The following is a 20,390-nucleotide window of genomic DNA, read 5'->3' as shown; positions in this document are numbered from 1 at the left end:
GCTTTCAAGCGTTTGGAGACTGTTGTTTGATCAACGCCTAATGCTGCTGCAAGTTGTTCCTGCGTTTGACACGAATCCTGCTCGAGCAATGCTGTCAATTCTTCGTCTTGAAATTTTTTCGGCTGCCCAGCTCGCTCTTGGTCTGCCAAGCCGAAATCACCACTTCTAAACCGTGCAAACCACTTCTGACACGTTCGCTCAGCTAGAGCATGGTCACCATACACTTCCACCAAAATACGATGACTTTCAGTCGCACTTTTCTGCATGTTAAAGTAATGCAGCAGGACACCCCGCAAAAACACTTTATCATTCACAAATTGCGCCATGTTCACTTAACTACAAACTGGTGTTGTTGACGCTTTAATCCACTGCCCTATACTACGAACGATACGCGATGACAGGGGTTTGCAACACATGTGTGGATACATGGAACTGTGGGACGCTCCGTTCGTTGCGCCATCTCTTGTCCACCCGCACGAATTAATTCCTAGACCAAATAATAAAGTAAGCTTTCCGATGGTGTAGAGATTATCGCAAGTATGCCTAAAAAAGAGGGAAGTAACATGGAAATTTTAATTTTGTTTAACAATTGTCTTCTGTTAGGATGGATACTACACTCGAGAATATAGAATAACAGTATAATAATGCGAAAATATTTCATAAAATACCAAAGGAAAGAAGAAGAAGAAAGGAAAAATGTAAGATTACTCAATACGAATTGGATAAATCTAAATTTCCTTTATTTATATTCTTCCTCATCCTTATCTAAAGAAAATCGGAGTTTCAGATTTCCTATTACCCGGTATCCGAAGGATGATAGGGCTTCGGATTTCCAGAAGTCCATCTCCCTGTTCCGGGTAATGTAACTAACAACATTAATTCAAATATTTGTATTTGAAATAAATGCTCATATAAGCAGATGCTTGTGTGTAAGGCTAGTTTCTCTAAGTCAGCTGATTAAATATAAATTTAAGTTGGACTTTACTTCTTTAATATTGTTTCAATTTGTTCATTTGTCATATTACTCTTATCTTGCATCTGAATCGGTAATTTATTGTAAATTTTTGTTCCTATATGAGTCTGATATTGTGGTATAGATCTAGTTGTTCTTGTTGTAGATAAATATTTTTGTGTTACACTTTTAGTTGCATACACACAATCAAATGCTTGTCGTTTGTTTATATTATTTCTTAGGGAAATTAAAAACAGATTTCACACACAATTCATTAATAGATAAAACTGAAAATTCTTTATATAGTTTCTAAATTTACTCTTTCACCTAGTCGTTTCTTAAGACTTATTTTTAAAATATTATTTTGCTGTACAGTTATCGATTATACGTGTGTGGAGTACGTAGCACCCCAATCTAATATTCCGTAATTTAATATGCTTGTAACGTGTAATTTTATTATTTTTATATTTTTTAAACTTGTTACATATATATGTCCACAGTTCGGATAAGTCAACACGATTATACACCTTAATTGTTATCTTGAAATCACAACATTTATTAGATTCCTTGAAAATTAAGCACATTAAATATTTGATACCACTAGCTAACTTTTATTCTTCTTATTTATGCATATATCATTCTGTTGCCATAATAACGACAAACAAATACCTATCTTCTTTTCAATAACTGACATTACATGATTATCTATATAAAATTAACATATATTCTACATTTTTTCTTCTTCTTCTTCACAACAGATTGTGCACTTTTATGCACCGTTGCCCAAAATCATGATATAAAAATGGAAGTAATTCACAAAACAGATACATAATACCGTTGTATGCTTTGTACAAGAGCATGGTACACTACACGCAATATTTATAAATGAAAATTTCTCAGTTGGGCAAATCTGTATAACAATTTTCTTAACAGTTTAGTTAGATACTGAATACGGTAATTTCACTTTAAATGTTTATCAATATTTATGCCTAAGATTTTTACATTAAAATGTACCCATGTTTAGAAGTTAATGTAGGCATTAATCCATTTTCCATTTCTTGGACTTAGGAATCACTTAGCATCTAAGCGGTCCATATGGCGGTAGGCCATGGTGTAGGCAGGGGGAACGACAGGTTCAACTGCCTCCTTTAATATAGTGATGCCGAAAGTGAATTCTGCTTACATGTGGTGGTGGTATGTTCCATTTGTCCTCAACGTTACGACAGTTCATATAATATATCACAAAAATATTGTACAACCACATTTTCTTAGCTGCTTCACTAATTGATTGATTACAGTAACATCCCGATCAACCGCAAGCTATATGACACGTGCGCTTCTACACTTATTACTTGTTTCAGTTTTTTGTTTTTGCAGGACTGGAGGATGAATCAGAACCACACGAGGCTCTATCGGGAATCGAACCCTGTTCTCCCAAACCAAAGACGTGTGCGCTAACCATGCAGCTACGAGGGACTTCTCACCTGTTAGTATACGAAACGCAATTACTATTAGCGTGCCATTACAGCGCATTACAATTGAAGTGAATGCTGAAGTTAAGAAAATAATTTTTAAAAATATCCTGCTTAGCCTAATACTTCGTAAGTAATTACTATAGCGCTCTGTTTAAATAATGATACACCACGCGCGAGAGGATGGACAATCTGACATCTCAAGGAGGATCGCCAATGTGTTCACACAAGATCCATCGATCGATATCTATCTATCTATCTATCTATTATTTTATTATATTAACACACAAAAGAAAACTACTTGAATGAATAACACAGACAGTGAACCCGGGATCTTCGGCATAGTAGACCGATGCGTTAACCACTACGCTAACCAGTCCGATTCCCAGAACAGCAACACACTCTCTCACTCTTGAAGTCAGTGCTCTCCACTCAGACCACGGCTTGTACAGCAGCCTAACTGCTGTGCATGGATAATTCAGTGTCCTTATATGGAGACCACCTTTTTCACACGGTTGTGGTATATATATATATATATATATATATATATATATATATATATATATATATACTAGTTGAATATACCCATGCTTCGCACGGAGGCTGTATTTGGAAGTCAACGCCTGTGGGAGTATCACCATTGATCTCAGCGACCGCGAAAACTATGGATTTGACACTAATATCGGTCATTTTGGATTATTTTTATGTCTCGGTATCTCACCCTCACGTCCCCGGTGACCCCGGCCCGGAGCCGAATAGCGTGAATTTTGAAGTTAATACGATCGGAGTTTCAGCATTGATTTCAGCGACCGCGAAAACTATGAATTCGACACTAATATCGGTCCGGTAAACGCCCCCCCCCCCCTGAGAGCCCCCTGGTTCGAATTTTGACAAAAACGTTTAACTGTGGTCTGGAGTCTGGACCAAGGTATTCATAACTAAAATTTGGTAACTCTCGGTCAATTTGTCTGGTTCTCAAGCCGGTTCTGGTAAAGGCCCCCCTTCCCCCGAGACGCTCCTGGTTTGAAATTTGAGAAGAGCTTCGTCTTGATCTAGGGCCTGGGCCAAAGTACCCCTGACCAAAATTTGGTAATTCTCGGTCCACTCGTCTGGTCCCCAGGCCGCACACAGGCAGACAAATACACAAACAAACTCTTTATTTTATTTATATTAGATAGAAGATATATATTAATGATAGGAGGTAATTGTAATTGTAATATATATAATTGTAATATATATATAGGTAGATAGATATGGATATAGATATATATTAATGACTGAGTTTTGCACACCATTCTTTGATTTGATTTGAAACGATTTTATAAAATCAAATACTTTACTCTGTTAATGTGTTGTTTATGAGTAGCCGCGTCTTTCTGGAGGTAATTGCAATCGGGTCCCTTACTTGCTCTCGGGAAATTAACACCTGATCCGAAACTTCCATGTACAACACTCCACGCAGACGTCGTTGAGAACCACATGGTCCACAGGAGGAGGTACAATAAGTTTTCAAACATTTAATTTCGACTATTTCACGTGTAGAGACATAATCGAAATTTATTATGGATAATCAGGAATTTCATGTCTGTAAAAATAGGTGACACACTAACAAAAATTTCATAGAAGCACAAATTCCAAGTTGAATAAAGTAATATAAAACTTACCTTCGTTTTTCTCTGGAAAGTGATCTAGTTCTACGGCGGACAGAAGATTTCATCTCTCGCGATGAACTTCCATCCCTACGATATCTGGATCGACTTCTACTCCTAGTGTGACTACCATCTTTCCTTCTCTCTCGACTACGGCTTCTACCTCTATCACGACTACCATGCCTTCGCCTACTTCCACTACGACTTCTACTTCCACGCTTGTGTCGGCTTCTACTACGACTACGACTCCGGCTTCTGCCGTGAGCCACTGTTCTTTTGTTGCGACTGCCACTCCGTCTACTACGTTTTTCATCTTTCCTACTGCGACTCCGACTTCTTTCTCTGCTCTTTCGTTTCCTTTCGTTCTCACTAGTAACAGCCTTTCGATCGCTTTTCGGGCTAACGCTTTTTGATCTATAAAGAAAAACAAAAACTAAAGTCACTCCATAAAAATAAGTAAACATTATAATATATTTTCATATATCCTAGCACTGTTTCAATCCTCCGATACCTTGCAACAAAGAAAAACAAGAACTGTAGTCACTCCATGAAAATAAGTAAACATTATAATATATTTTCGTATATCCCAGCACTGTTTCAATCCTCCGATTCCTTGCAAATGAATTTGTTGGCTTTTCTTAGTACAGTCCACTGCTTCCCTAATCCTGCTCATCATGTTTTACCTGGCTTGGAAGCTGATAAACCATAGATTTAAAATACTTATGAAGTACATGTTACCTCTGCAAACGTTCTAAATTGTTTTACAAGTAAGGTATATTGAAGAAATATTAATTAGTGTAAATCAATGTTGGTGAAATGAGGTTCAGTTTCTTCTATTCTTGTATTCATAGTAATGCTAATCACAATTTTCAATGCTCTCTTCGCTGGTCTAGTGGTGAGCGCGAGGGCCTTTGATGCACAGTCCCGAGTTCGATTCCCGATGGTAAAGCCTTCAAATTTGAACGCATCACAGTGGTTTAGACTCCATTTTAAACTGCAAGTCTATGTCTTATATAGCCTCGGTGCTAAAAAGCGATACTCAATTCGTAACAACTTCAACTTTCAATCTCCTCTTTCACTCCACCCCTCTAATTTTCAGTTCTTTATATATTAGGATGATATGAATGTAATATCCGCTCCAGATGTGTCACTTCCAAAAGAAAGAAAGAAAGAAAAAAGGAAAGAAAGAAAAAGAAAACTATAATAAAATAGTCCCCATCTGAACCCAACAAATTTTGCCATCGCTCCGCCAATGACTGAATTCCGTGGTAAAAGAAGTCTGGAGTTTGCAATGAGAAGAGAACTTCAACCGCATTTTGCATCGCCTGTTTATCAGGAAAGGTTTCTCCTCTTAAGAAGTGATCGAGATGCCGGAAGAGGTAGTGATCAGTGAGAGAGAGATCAGGAAATACAATGGATAAGGAAGGGTCTTCTCCTGCAACAAGAGGACACCATGTTTGTTTACTATTGCTGGATCCTTGTGGACAAATTTGATATTGTGATATTTACAACTCGACTTTGAACTGCGTGTCTTATGGAGCACCATTAGACAAACCTGTTCCAGAAGACTCGGTTTCGACCCTGACTCAAAAAATCACATACAACAGAAATGTCTAGAAGCAAAGACGCGACTTGTCACAAACACATATAAGGAACAAAAGTAAATATTTTTCCATTCTTTCAGTTGAATTTTACCTATTATTTGGTTAACTCTGGAATTTTTCAAAAATAAAGGGAACTGAGCGAATAAGAGCTACTAAGAGAGAAAAAAATGTTGTAACATTCCCAATTATTGCTTTCCTAACTTTTTTTTCTTTTCCTCTGTGGAATCAAGGCGTTCAATGGTTAACGATCCTTGAATTCGAATCATTTTTCTGACAAGATTTTATGAAAATCTATCAAACTCTCCTCCTGGTATTTGCTAATTCAGTCTTCGGTAAATTAACTGAATAACTCCTTCAGCGGACAAATTTGAGCTGCATTTCATGAAATTCATGTCTGTAACTATCCGCACTAATGATTTCCACCTTGCCTGAGAAAGACAATGGATTACTCCCTCCATAGACTACCACACTAGCAACAACAGGTTCTGTGGTTGGAAAGATGGTTCGTACATCCATACATTATTATATATATATATATATAAAACTTGAAAAATCTTATTTGCAAGTACTCGCCAGCCAAAAATCTACTAGCCAGACCATTTTGCAAATATTTATACAAATAAACATTATACAAATAAACAAATAAACAAAAATCACTTTGCGACACAGTAAACATATCAATACATATCTTTGTTTTGTTTATTGGCATGTCTCTTATAAATAATAATAATAATAATAATAATAAAAAAAAAGACATTTGCTATTTATTCTTGAATTCACGTTTTGGACTTATCGAATTTTACTCGCCAATGTAAAAAAAGTACTCGCCACTGGGGAGCAGGCGAGTGGACTTTTCAAGCCCTATATATATATATATATCTGTGGCTTGGGTCTAAAAGGGCCAATGTCACTTTTTGGCGAAAGTGAGATTTTCAGCAATTTGAATGTCTCTAAATGTATCTCCTTGTGTAACAAGGGCAAGTATCAACATGGAATAGTTTTAGAATAATTTGCCAAATAATGGCCCTTGTTGAGGATGAAGTATTTCTGTGTTTTAAAAAGGCCGAAGTATACATTGGTATCTCTTCAATCAACTAAAAATAATGTGTATTAGGGCCAAAGTAAACACTGGCCTTTTTGGATCCAATATTGTTAATATCTTGAAGCGACCAAAGTCAGAGTTAGCCTTTTTTGATCTAGTGTTTTGGAAACTCTGTTGAGGCCAATGTTTAAACTTTGTACGTATTTGTTTGACTTGACAGGCGGCGTCTTTTGTGTGACACTTAAAGGAAAATAAGGTAATAATGTTGTGCTTTTGTGTCTGTGAGTGTAAATCCGACAATAATCTGGTTCACAGTGGCCAATCATGGTTAAAAGTATGTATTTTGTTATCACTGCATAGGGTTGCCAATTCAGCCACTTTGTGGCTAGATCTGGCAATTTTAAGAACATAGCTAGCCACAAATTTTCAAAAAGACACTAGTAGCTTTTCTAGACATGTGATTTTTGCTTTTAGCCATTTCTAGCCATTTTGTGAGTTCAATCACTTTTTGATATATTTATCGTTAACAAGTGTCTAGGCTTGTTTTGGGATTTATAATACTGTACAATACGGAAACATCTGTTAAAAGTTCACTTATATGCTTAATGTATCACTTCAAGGAGAAGAATAGCTACATAATTTTCATGACAATTGCATATTATAGCGGAATGTGTTATGCTCAAAGCATAATTTGTAAGCAAGCTCTAAGTTCAAACTTTCAATAAAGTGCCAGTGTCATTGTATCTGTTAAAAAACTAGTAGAATTTCAAGATCAAAAGGCCCAATGTCAAGAGATATCTCGGAGATAAGCTGGATATATTCATGAAGATGCAAGTACCATATAGGGCATAAACATATCTTTCATTGATGAAAGTGTGTATTTTCTATTTGCAAGTATGTTTGAAATACCTTCAAGCAAAAAAATTGTAAGAAACTTCAAATGCGTTTTTTTTTTTTTTTTTTTTAATTTAAACATTGACCCTTTCAGTGAAAATCTTAAGCAGGAAACTTTCTCGGGTATCCCTTGCATTCAGAGAACTGCACACCTCCAGACAGCGAGTCCTGTTGGCTATGTCAACTCATGTGCCACCCATGTGTTAAACTTTTTCACCTTACTGACTCCACGGAACTGCCAAATGACAGTAGTACGGTGTGCATGCATAACTCGTCTGTAATGGCACAGACGCAATGTCTGTCTGCTTCTACGATGTTCCTAAGCTCATCCGAATATTATGTTGGTCGGTGCGTACAGAGCTCATTTTGCAATGCTGTGTTACCTAAACGAAATTTGACCAACAACGGCGGGTGGCGTGTTCATTCGCCATTCCTGGCCCAAACGCACTGTTAATGTTTCTTGCAGTTCCTTTGCATAACATCAGTTTGAAGTCGTATATATATATATATATATCACTTGCAATTATGTGTTTTCGATGGTGCACTTTCGTACGACCCTATGCAACAATGTACTTCCTCCTCATTGTCTGTGTATCTTAACCTGTTTGTTGGACGTGTACTGAGCTTGTGACGTTACACACATGTCCCTAGTCCATCTCTATTTTGTGTTGATGAGATCATTTTCCCACTAGCATTCGTATCAACCTAACAGTTCTTTTGAATATAATAGAAAGTAGCATCGTTCTACTCTACTGGGTTACTAGCATGACTACTTATGGGTTACAATTTGATTTTGGGTAGAATAAAACATCCTAGATTCGTTTAATGTCCCTTTCAAGCACTAACAGGGTGTCTACTAAAATTCCAAAATGAAATTTCGTGACTTTTTCATGACCTTTTCTTCACCAAATCATAAAATTTCCTAACATTTTCAAGAGCAAATTTCGGTGCGAATTAGGCCGACCTTTCATCCATGCGATAGAAACGTACTTTGCTTACGATTTGGTAGCGTCTAAAGCCGACCATAGACATTTTTGGTTGTGAATTTTGACGTTTTATAGAACGAAAGTTTCCAATCTGTACTTACATTTGTACAGTTAAAAAAATCGTGACCCAAAAGCTAAATTTCGTGACTTTCATGACCGTTTTCTGATTTCGTGACTTTTTCGTGACTTTCGTGACCGTTAGACACCCTAAGACTAAGGATATAAGACATGGACATACAGCTTAACCTATGACCCAAACCATATATACATCAACTAGGAACTGAAAGTTGATATTCCATATCGCATACGACAACGGTAACAACTTACTTATAAGGGAGTTCTCATAATATCTTTTGAATTATCAGTAAGTTTAACGATGAAGTCAGCGACAATGCTACTTGCCTCCGTCACGACGGAGTCCATAACACAACTGTCTAATGAAAAGAAATATAAAAATGAAACCAAGATATACAGAAAGCAAAGTACAGAGAAAAATATAAAATACATAATCGTTAAAATGATGCATAAAAGATAAAAAAAAAAAAAAAAAAAAAAATCTAAACAAAACAGTTAAAACAGTGGAATGAGTAACAATGTTGAACAAAGAAGTATTGAAAACAAATGAATATGTCAATGGAGAATATACTTTTAACAAATTAGATAAAGCTCAACGGAATACTTGCAAGAAAGAAAAAAGTAAGAACAAGACTAGTAAAATAAACGAGTTCTCTAAATACGACGTAGATTGTTCGTTAGTTCAGAATTCTGATTTTTCAGAACTCTCAGGACTCTGCTTGAATGTCGAATACTCAATGGAACAAGACAATCTTCACAATACGGATGGTCTACTCCGCGCAACAAGCACGAATAGATCATATAAAGTGCCTGATCACGCGTCCACTTCATCTCTAGGAGCACTTGCAATAAAGTCTCTTAAATCTCAATAGATTTTATAGTATGAACTTTTTATTGTCCACATGCTACTCAAGCCGGTGCTAGGAAAAATGCATCTGAACAACAGATATCGGAGCTAAGTAACGGTTTGTCCACGCATATACCTGCAAAACCGGCGTGGCTGGCTTCTGCACAGTGGTCGGAAACTGGGAAAAAAACGGTCAAAAATAGATTTTGTCAATTTCGCCGACTATGAAGTCGGTATTGATATTTGATTATAAGTATCTCTTCTGTTTCCAAACCCGGAGTTTCAGGACATAGGAATATTTTCGCTGTCCATAAAGTGCATGTAAACATGCCCGAATACAAGTGCCGAGAAATCAGTAAAAAATGAACAAAACAATATGATATGTCTTAACTATTTATATCGTGTCTGAGTTCGATGAAAGAAGTTGGATAGTACATTGGATTCAAATACTATGTGTTTAGTGAAGTGTTTTATTTGTTATCCATTGTCATATCATTTATATGATAAATCTGTTAGTGTTAGCGAAAATTTACATACACGCTGATGTTAGTAGCTCTGCAGTCTAAGCTTACCCTTGCTTATCTGCAAAATTGGATTTACTGAGTTGACCATGAGTAGTACAAAGATCGAGTATTGGAAGTAGCTGCAGCCAAGTGCAGCTGGAGGACTCAATCCTATCTAACTGCAAATGCGTGACGAATAATGTTGTTGTGATCGTAATCGAGATCCGCTATCTGAGCCTTACAAAGGAAAAAGACATAATGTCTTGTACGTAATTTGGATTGCCCTTCATCCCTGAATCAAAGTTGTAGTGAAAGCCTCATACATATTGCAGTGATAAACTATCAGTCATGTGGACCTGATGTATATTACACGTCAGTGCAGTAGTAAATAGAAAAATTCTATACTGAATCTTTTAATCTTACCGAAACAACGTTATCCTAAACTAAATTACATTCCAGTAAATATTAGAGTTTCTTCAAAGATAGTGTTAGTGCGAGTGCAAAACCGCGAACTTGCAGAAGTGTAAATTGTATCCGAAGTTCGTAATGTGTTTTGATTACCTATGTTTTAACAAAGTTTAAATTGTCCGCAAAGTGGGAAGGATCGTTGGGTGAGAGTTTAAGAGAAACAGTACTGCCACAATTCAATAAAAAGTGGACTAAATGACATCGTGTAAAATTGAGGTTTTTGAAGAATAATGAGAGTAGGATATATGATTGCCATTCTGAATTGTCACCTCCACAAGAACGTCGGTTTTTATTCATTGTGTAAGTAGCACGCATCGCATTTACCATGATCATAAAATATGTTGGATTATTTTCCCCTTTTACAGATAATACATTGTTGGGTAGTTTAATTTTGTATCCTAGGGCCAAACACAAATTTGTTTTACACCGTCTTTTTTATTAGCTGCACATGCAATTAGATGGAGAGCACATTGAATCTGTAACCGCTTCCTGGATTAACATTAACAGCTGTCATAACTTCGTACTTGCTAGTGATGTGCAATTCACATAAGGCGTCAACATATTATGTTTTCAATCTACAAACCTGTATATATGATTCACGATGGTGGATTTCAAGATGGCGGCTTTCATATTTCTGAGTCCTCAGCAATTTCTCCTCACTTCTATTACTTCCTTACATTGTTTCTTTGGTTATATTTTGCAATATTTGACATTTATGCGAGAGTTTCCAAACTTTTGGACCACCTTGTATATATAACTGCACGTATTGCAGCAGGGATTCATCGAATCACTTTCACAGCAGTTGCAATCGATTTAGAAAGGGCAATTACGTATAGAACGAGAGGCAGACGTCCGTCAACTTCTATTGTTTTGGAATAAACTATTTTTGTCCGCTTTTTCCCAGTTTCCGACCACTGTGTGTTGGTTTGCAACATGGTTTCCCTGAGTGCTGACATAACCGAACATCCAGCAGGCAAATATGACAATCATCTTGTTGTAAATAGACATTACATATGAAGGCATCCTATGCTTACAAGGACGGCGACAAAAGTACATGGAGAAGTGCAAAATTGAATGTATGCTAGGAATCAACCTTCATGCCTGTTAACTTGGCAGAAAAGTACGAACAAAGGCGATGCTGATAAAATTTAAAGTTTGCCTTGGTCGTGACAACCACAGCCACAAGTATGTCACTTTTAAAGCCATCCATGAGACATTAAAATTGGAGTACTGTTTTACATCATTCGGAACTCTTACTGATATACCTAGGGACCTATGCTATGCTTGACACGTAAACTTCAAAATTAAGTCTTGGTAAAAAAGAACATATAGCTTTCGCACATATAGAAGGCCACTCAAACTTGTTGGCAGAAGACCCTCGTAAACTATTCCGCGTTGAGGCGAAAAACTGCAACAATAGTCACCAATAGACTGCACATGAGCAACATAGTTCTTTAAGATTGTCTCACGACAGTAGGCCAAAAGTGGCTCATTCACTTATACGAATAGAGTAACACTAGTATGGTTGACACCAGTAATTAGGCTGATACCCAAGTGATGAGCTGCGTTTAATTTTTTCAAGAGGGAAGAACGAGCAGATACATAACCGATGCAGCAGCGATCTAATTTTGGTACAATTAGTCTACACAATGGTATAACCATTAACAGACCCTAGGAAATCCAATATGGGACAAATTCACAGCTCGTGAACAAAAATACTTTATATGACGAACGTATGGCGATTATATCGAAGATAAGAACTAACGCTGAGCTGCTAGCAATCCTGTAAACATGGTTTTATTTTAAGATCAACGTGAGGCCGATATAGTGGAAGAGAATGGAAAAAAAGCACAAGCTAGAAAAAACAAAGAAACCAAACTTAAATAAAGAAATAAGTAAATTATACTAACACGAAGACAGCATCAAACCACCACACAATAAACAAAAAGGAAAGAAGGGCGGGAAGTATACTTTTTGTTTTTTTGTTACGTCACACGATAGACAATACGCATACTGGACATGCACGGTGGGATGAATGCCACCTCAGTTGGAGGGAGACGAACACTGACTATCTGCTTTCCATACATCCACCAATCATCTGCGGATCCGGAAGCGATATTTGCAACTAATACAGAAAAATTCGATGGCGACAGAAAACAAAATATAAAGCTGCTCTCAGAGCTCCACCCCTTCCTCAATGATGCGGGACTTTTACTTGAAGTGGTCAATTAACAGCTAGTAAACGATATAAATAGAAATGAAGAAAAAAGGTTGTCGGATTAACTGTTAGTTTATTTAAGAGTTCCGAATTTATTATGGAGGCGAGAACGTTACCCTTTAATTGTCGTATCACGCCCACATTGAAATGATGATACTGAGAAAATATTAACAGAATTTCAGACTGAATTGCCTATACGTAACCTATGCTGACAGATTTCGATATCACTGCCTGCTACAAATATTAACTTTTTTCTTTTCTTAAATCAACGTTAAATTCACACAAAATATACGAAGTATTTCATTTTAACGTTATACCCTTTACGGAATACCCAATCAATAAAAACTCAGGTAAACCTTAAATGAAAATTCTCACTATTCACAATATCAACAATTCTAATGATCATCATACTGAATCTCTGTTACCTACTAAGTAAAATTAGTGCACAAATAAACCAATACAATACCAAAGGTGAATGGATTTGGCCTTTAGTCATATTCCTGTTTTACACATTATCACGATTTTTCCCATTAGCATACTGAGATATAGTCATCATACACCCTAGTCATTTACTATCTCTTCTTATTCCATGTATATGCTAGCCAAACAATGTAATTCCTCAGACTTGAGACATGCTGGTAAAGCAAGGTTAGTAAGCAATACTGAACTTGTATTAGTCTAGAAACGCTAATTAAAGAAATGTATTTCTTTTTCAATCAAATGAAACATAGGTACCAGAGAAGTGGTGAACAGATCCTGATCTTTGCGTAAGCAAACACAATGTGAGTTGATTTTATTGGCTGAATAATTCGGCCAACTCTGAACTACTCTTTCTTCAAGGTCTTTAAAGCAGACAATTAGTAACGTTCACTTTTACCGCGCGTGATTCCAAATCCCCATTAGCCTACATGAAAAAAGCACAGAGCACTGAAAATGCATCCCCTCCTTCCTTCAAAGCGGAGTACACGGAGAACAGATGTAAATGGTGGGAAAGTCAGGAAAGAAATATGGCGTACATTTTTCAATTTACAGAATGATCTTTTGCTGACGTTATTTGTGTTGACAAATAAGTCAATTCAAAATGTCCCACTAAACCATATTCACTTCAAACAGAACAGATTAAACACATTACTTTTGGGCCTTTTACGTAAACGGCTCTTTGGGCACGAAAGACACTGATTCGATTTCCAGTAGAAGCTCAAGTGATTTGGATCTCACATTAAGCTGTAGATTCACGTCTCGCGTAGCCTACCAACGGAAAAAGGAACGTTAAATTTAAACTAAAGCAAACCACAATCAATTTTCTTACAAATACTATAAGTAAGTATCGGACTGAAATTTGTTAATGAATTTTTTAAAAATATTTTGTTCTCTTATGGTTTATTACTTCATATGTGATAAGAACATCTGCTTTCATCGTTGATACTTTTGGGCTCTTTACGTTGGAATGCAATACTTCTTAATTCAGGAAGCTACTCAATTGTTTAACAATGCTGGATCAACACCGTTACTCCTGCATGTTCTGTCGCTTTTATCTCATAACTACCTCAAATGCCGGTTCTTCACACGGAAGAAATATGTTTATGGAAAGTATCTGAACTCTCTTCCCCCCATTAAGATACGAATTTCAATGAAAGTATACGAGAAACAAACCGGATATTCTATTTTTGATCAATTTAGAACCACCTACCCCCCTTACGATAAGCGCTTTAATTAAAGTGACATGAAAAAACGGATTTCTGGAAAAGCTGGGATACATGTGGGAAATTGAGAACCTCATCGCATCTCTCTTCTCAACTCCCATGCTGAAAGGGGATGACTTGGACTTAAACGGCATCGGGAGAGTCGCTGTTTACCTCAGCGACCCTGAAAACTATGGATTCGACACCAATAGATCCTCTATCCGCCGTTTTCAATGAGTTTTACATGTCATCTCCTTCCCACCCTTTTATTTATTCTACTCGACAACAATGCCTTTAGCGTTGCCCCTCTCAGTTCCCGGGATAGTTAACATGCCTGTTCTTGACCGAACTTGGGTTTAAATGTCGTTGAGGCTGTCACTAATCAACTTAGCGATCCAGAAAACTATGGACTCGACACTAATTTCTGTCATTTTGGACATTTTATTTCTTATTCCTTCTCACCTTTATGCCGAGTTTGAACCTGGGTTTAAAAGGTATTGATTGTGCCTTATTCATCTCAGCGACGTCAAAAACTATATATTCAACACTAATATCGACCATTTTCGATCATTTTTACGTTACTTCTCCCTCACCCTCTAGTTATCTTACCTCGTCGGTTAATCTGGGCTTAAATATCATCGGGACTGTCACAAATGAATTTAGCAGCCCCTAAAACTATGATTCGACGCTAATATAGATAGTTTTCGTTTATTTTTAGGTCACTCCCTTCTCACCCCACGGGTACTAATGGGAGCTGAATTTTGCATCGCAAGTGTCACTCTTTATCTCTGCGACTTCGGAAACTATGGATTCGAAACTAATATCGGTCGTTTACGAACATATTTACATATTATCCCTTCCCACTCCCATCTAGGAATGCTCGAGGTCTTACCCCCACAGTATTTTCTTTACAGACTGTAAGTATCGTGTGTTCAAAGTTTGGTTGAAATTGCTTTAGGCGCTGTAGAATTATGCTGGAACATACAAACACACACACATACCACATGCATCCATCCATCTATGTTTACATAGAGAGATGATCGATATTTTTTTTCCATATTATATACAGATAGGAAGTTTCATTAGATTAGAAGATTTCTCTTAAATTATATACACACTGAATTCAAGCCGATGATATTAGGCATCTTGTCACCTAATGTCCAAGTTTAGAAGCTTTGAAATTACATTAGGTATTCCGGGAACATTTTCACTATAGCATGTGTTTATCGAAGTTTTATTTCTTCTTATTACAGCTCAATACGAAGAAATACAAACTCTACAAGGGGATATCAATAATGATGTCTATCTATAATAAAGCTGTTAAAAGTTCTGAAATATACATTAGACACGGAAGAATAGAAATTTTTGTACTTCAGTTTGATGTATATACATAATCTGCATGAGGTTAAAAGGATTATAAGAGATAAAAGAAGTGTAAACAGGAGTTTTAAAAAACATTGACTTATAATTATGGTGGGGTACGAATGAACTGGGCAACGAAACATGGAATATTTGTTAAACACACGTGTTTTGCGGACTTCATAAATGCCTTTTTCTAAGGGGGTTGAGGGCTGGCGTGGGTCAACAAAGGAATGATGGAAGTCTTGTAATGGCCCATGCTTTTAAGAACTTTAAACGTTTCAAGAACCCGACATAATTGAGAAAGCAAGTTTTGAATTTTCCTTTTGTCTTCTCTATCACTACTAGATACAGCGTACAAGAGTAGGAATCAAAATTTAAACTTTTCGGAAAACCTCGAGAGTCGAAAATTGCTATTTACTCGAAAATGATTAGTAATTTCCTTCATATTACGTGAAGAAGATATACATAAGAATCCTTAATAGAGTCTGAAAACATAAAATGGAATACTTTATGATTTAGGAGAGGTGTCGGAATACCTTGAAGAACGCGAAGACCCTTCCACGGACCGACATTTTCTCTAATCATAGCCTTGTGGTAGTCGCAGTGGATATTCAACTGAAAAATATAGCCAGAAGAAAAGTAGGCAACAAGACATTGAATACTGAAAAGTTAAAACAATGAATAAGTGAGAAATCTTTTCCTACGAAACTTCGAAGAAAAGAAAAAAAAGAAAGCATTCAAATGAGGAAAGGACAGATGCAGGTAGTAACAGACGGTAAGAGCATATTAAACTCTGCATGCAGAAGCTGAAAAAAAGGTTACCGTGAACACATACCAGCTAAGAAACCATAGATTGCACAACGGATATTACAGAAAATGAGGAAAAGGAAGGTGTGAAAACAGGTGGAAGAGGGCAGAAACATGTACAGGATGTTAAACAACGAGTTAAGAAGGAAACTGACAGAGCAAGGGAAAGGGAAGAGTTTTACGAAAGAACACAGGAGGACATAGAGGAATTAAAGAAAGCTGAGAAATATGAGGGAATGTACAAATAGGTGAAATCTATACAACTTCGGAGGAAACAAAAGAGCATTACGACAGCAGTAGAAAATAAGAATGGGAAGGTAGTCAGCAACGTAAGTGAAGTTTTAGGAAGATGGAAAAATCATGTTGAGGACTTGTATGAGAATAGACACACAACGCATGGTCTAGACGTTGAAGTAAAAAATGAAGTACGCGAAGATGACAGGGTTTAATATTCTTCGGGATGAGTTTGAAAAACCTATATCCGAGATTAGGAATGGAAAGAAACCAATATAAGTGATATACCAATCGAACTCAAAGAATAAGGAAGACAAAGGCAAGAAAGAATTGTTCCGGCTCTGAATTGAAATATATGAAACAGGAAAAAGATTAAAAGATTTTCTGAAGACAATCATGATACCAGTGGCTAAGAAATCGAACCCAGAGAGAGAACTACAGATTATTAGTCTCATATTGCATGCAGCAAACAATATGCTTCGAACACTGAATAGAATGGTATATGGAATGAAAGAACTAATGAAAAAAACTGAGGACGAATAATTTGAGTTAGGAGGTAAGGGTACAAGAGATACAATTGGCTTATTAAGAGTAATCGGTGAAAGGTTTATAGAAAAAGGAAAAGAGGTGTGTTGAATTTACTGATCTAGAAAAGGCTTTGGATAGGGTGAAAGAAGAATTGCTTGTAGGAGTTCTAAAGAAGATTGAGCTGGAACGGAAAGATCGCAGACTCATATGAATTTATATATGAACCAACAAGCAGGTGTTAGAATTGGGAAAAGAAATGATAGAAAGGAGTAAAACTGAAAGGGCAATTCGACAGGGACGTTAAGTCTCTCGCCAACAATATTTATCTAGAAGAGATAAATATTAAATTACGTTGGCGAGACTTGAAGAGATAGTGAAGAAAAAGCTTACATAATGAAGATGGTATTTCGGTAGAAGGTAGAATGATTAAGTGTATACGGTTTGCAGATGATATGGCACTTGTGGCGGAATCTAAAAATAAAATCAGTTATATGTTTTTAAAAAAACTTGAGAAAGAGCTGTGAAAAATATGGAATGAAAATAAATGTTCGAAAAACAGAAGCCATGGTGATTGGAAAGAAGTGGTGAGTGTCGTTGAATAAAAATACAAAATCTTTCGTGTGGGGCATTGTACTTAGGGAGTAAAAACATGGACAACGCAAAGCTACAGAAAAAGAATAAAGGCCTTTGAAGCGTGGGTGTGGAGGAAAATGGAGAGAATTAGCTAGGTGGAAGGGAAAACAAATGAATAAATGTTAGAAATAGTGGGGGAGAAAAGGACAATTTTAGATGTAATAAAGACGCTGAGAACGAATTGCATCATGAGGGATATGCCCCAGCAGTGGTTCTGAGCCTGTGTGTCATGTGTCCTATAGTGTGTGTCGCGAAATTTTAGTATTAAAAATCATGAAGCCTGTAATAAGGGTTAAAACAATTCTGAAATAGTGTAGCGGCTGCAACAATGCTGAGTACAGCATAGAGGCATACTGTATAGGAACTTATAGTCTTACACTTTTGTTATTAATAAAAAAATAATTACAGTTTACAATACTATTAATAAAAAATCAAATAAATGTGTCGCGTTAAGTAAAATGTCGTCAGTCAAAAAAGGTTGAGAACCACTGTGCTAGAGTGTAAAGTAACAGGAAAGAGGGGAGGGGAGAAGGAGGCTACAGTTGATCAATTGATGGACTACATCAAGACAGAAAAACTGTATGTGAAGACAAAGATTTTAGCTGAAGACCGTGGTAAAAGGAAACTTTTCAGCTGCAGCAAGCGACCTGCCAATAATGGTAGAATAGTAATGATGATGATGAATAAATCAATTGGTCATATAATATGAGGAAAATCCAGAAAGGTCAAGATTATAATACACAAGGGCTTTGTTTGGTGTGGATTAGGGGTGATGGTTGTTGTGTGACTCAAAATGAAATTTCAGTTTTACGTCCCACGATTATACTCTAGGCTGACGATGAATGAAATTAATGAAAATGAACTATTGTTAAAGGATTGATGGAATGACAATATGGGAAGAAAGGGACACTCCCAACAAAACTAGTTGGACACAATGTTGTACACTATAAACTCACATGCCCTGGGATCAAAAAAGGAAGCCCACACACCAGAAGTGAGAGTTCCACCGTGCCATCCTTAATGTAAATCAGAAAGCCTAACGCAATTAGGCGAGATAGTAGTGTTATGCGCTCGTATATTTTATTACATTTAGCCCGAACATCGTGCATTTTTATTACTCAGTTGACGAAAAAAAATGAAAAGAAAAAACAAATGTTTTTTTTACAAGGGTGGGGAGATAACAGTTAAAATTATGGTTATTGTATTTTTACCTTCTACGTCTTTCTGAGCTTCTGCTTTCTGCATGATTATTACTTCGATGACTGCTCTTATGATCCTTGCTATGTTTTCGACGATGTCTTTTAGAACGTTTCTTCTTCTTTTTATCATCATCATCGTCGTCATCTATGATTTCACCATCGTCATCATCATCTCCTAAAACCAAAAAAATGTACTTCACTGCACTACCTATAGTAGTCGCTGCATCATGAGTTATAAAATAATGAAGATAATTAGTCTTAAATAATGAACACAGAAAAGAAGGAAAACATAGAAAATAATTAATTAAAATGAGGTTATGAACGAGAACAAATCACGCTAGAAAACGATTTAATTAATGAAATTGCATTTTTAAAGAGAAGTAACTTTCTTTTCAACACGACCGACTTTAACAATATCACCTCTCAACGAGAGTCGGAAAAGCTTATTTAATAGTACATAATTAGTATCTACCTCCCAATCTTAAGGGAAGTAGCAGCGGCTTTGACCACACTACTAAGCACGTTGCTCTTATATGGAAATAAATATGCAATGAAGATAAAGATCTCTAGTAAGTTTCATCTGTAAGCTGAAGGTAAAAAGTATGGTTTGTATTGCTGCAGTATAAAATACAAGAGTGTTATGGCTTACAGCTTTGTGCCGACAAGATGATAGCTCTCTATCCTGGATGAAAGACATGTTTATGTAGGTGTCTAGAATGCAACTGAAAGTGGTCCGTAAAAAACAACGAAATTTCAAACGTGTGATTTGGTACACGAAAAGTCAAGAAATTGACTAAATGAAGAACATGACTCATAATAATATTTACCGGTATAGTATTCTGTCTACGTTGTCCATTTCTCATTTCAATGGTCATGAAATGGTAAGCTTAATAGATTTAACTGGATTTCTGGTTGGTTCTGAAAACTTCAGTTGTCTTAGTCTGAGGAAATACATTCTATGGCGAACACACTTTATCGACGTTATAACAACTTAAAACCTAAGATGCATATATATTTGGTATATGAAACCTGCATTGCAATTTTCGTATTATAATTACTGTCAACTTTCGAACAACTTATCTTGACATTTTTCTGAAATTACTTCTACAGTCAATATCACGAAAATATTCGTTTGATTTTTTAAACACTTAACACCAATAACATTCGAATCCATAAATTGTTGATGCAACATGTTATAAAATAATAAATAATAAATAAATAAATAAATAATAATA

The 20,390-nt window shown here is 36.3% G+C and overlaps 1 protein-coding gene across 2 annotated transcripts in view; it reads right to left on the bottom strand.

Annotated features, from left to right (window-relative positions):
- LOC145663659 (uncharacterized) overlaps positions 1 to 20,390 on the bottom strand; it is a 98,577-nt gene that overhangs the window by 66,215 nt on the left and 11,972 nt on the right. For both annotated transcript variants that reach the window (XM_081729762.1, XM_081729766.1), the window contains exons 4-5: positions 19,168 to 19,330; positions 4,089 to 4,487 (exon numbers count right to left, since the gene is read on the bottom strand). In XM_081729762.1, coding sequence (XP_081585888.1) covers positions 4,089 to 4,487; positions 19,168 to 19,330 — 562 coding nt within the window. The remainder of the gene's footprint in view (positions 1 to 4,088; positions 4,488 to 19,167; positions 19,331 to 20,390) is intronic.

This window comes from Thermobia domestica, chromosome 1 (genome assembly GCF_964235325.1).
Source record: "Thermobia domestica chromosome 1, izTheDome1.hap1.1, whole genome shotgun sequence".
NCBI classification, from domain to species: Eukaryota; Metazoa; Arthropoda; class Insecta; order Zygentoma; family Lepismatidae; genus Thermobia; species Thermobia domestica.
Note: the sequence above shows the minus strand (reverse complement) of the source record. Positions and strands in the feature narration are given on the sequence as shown.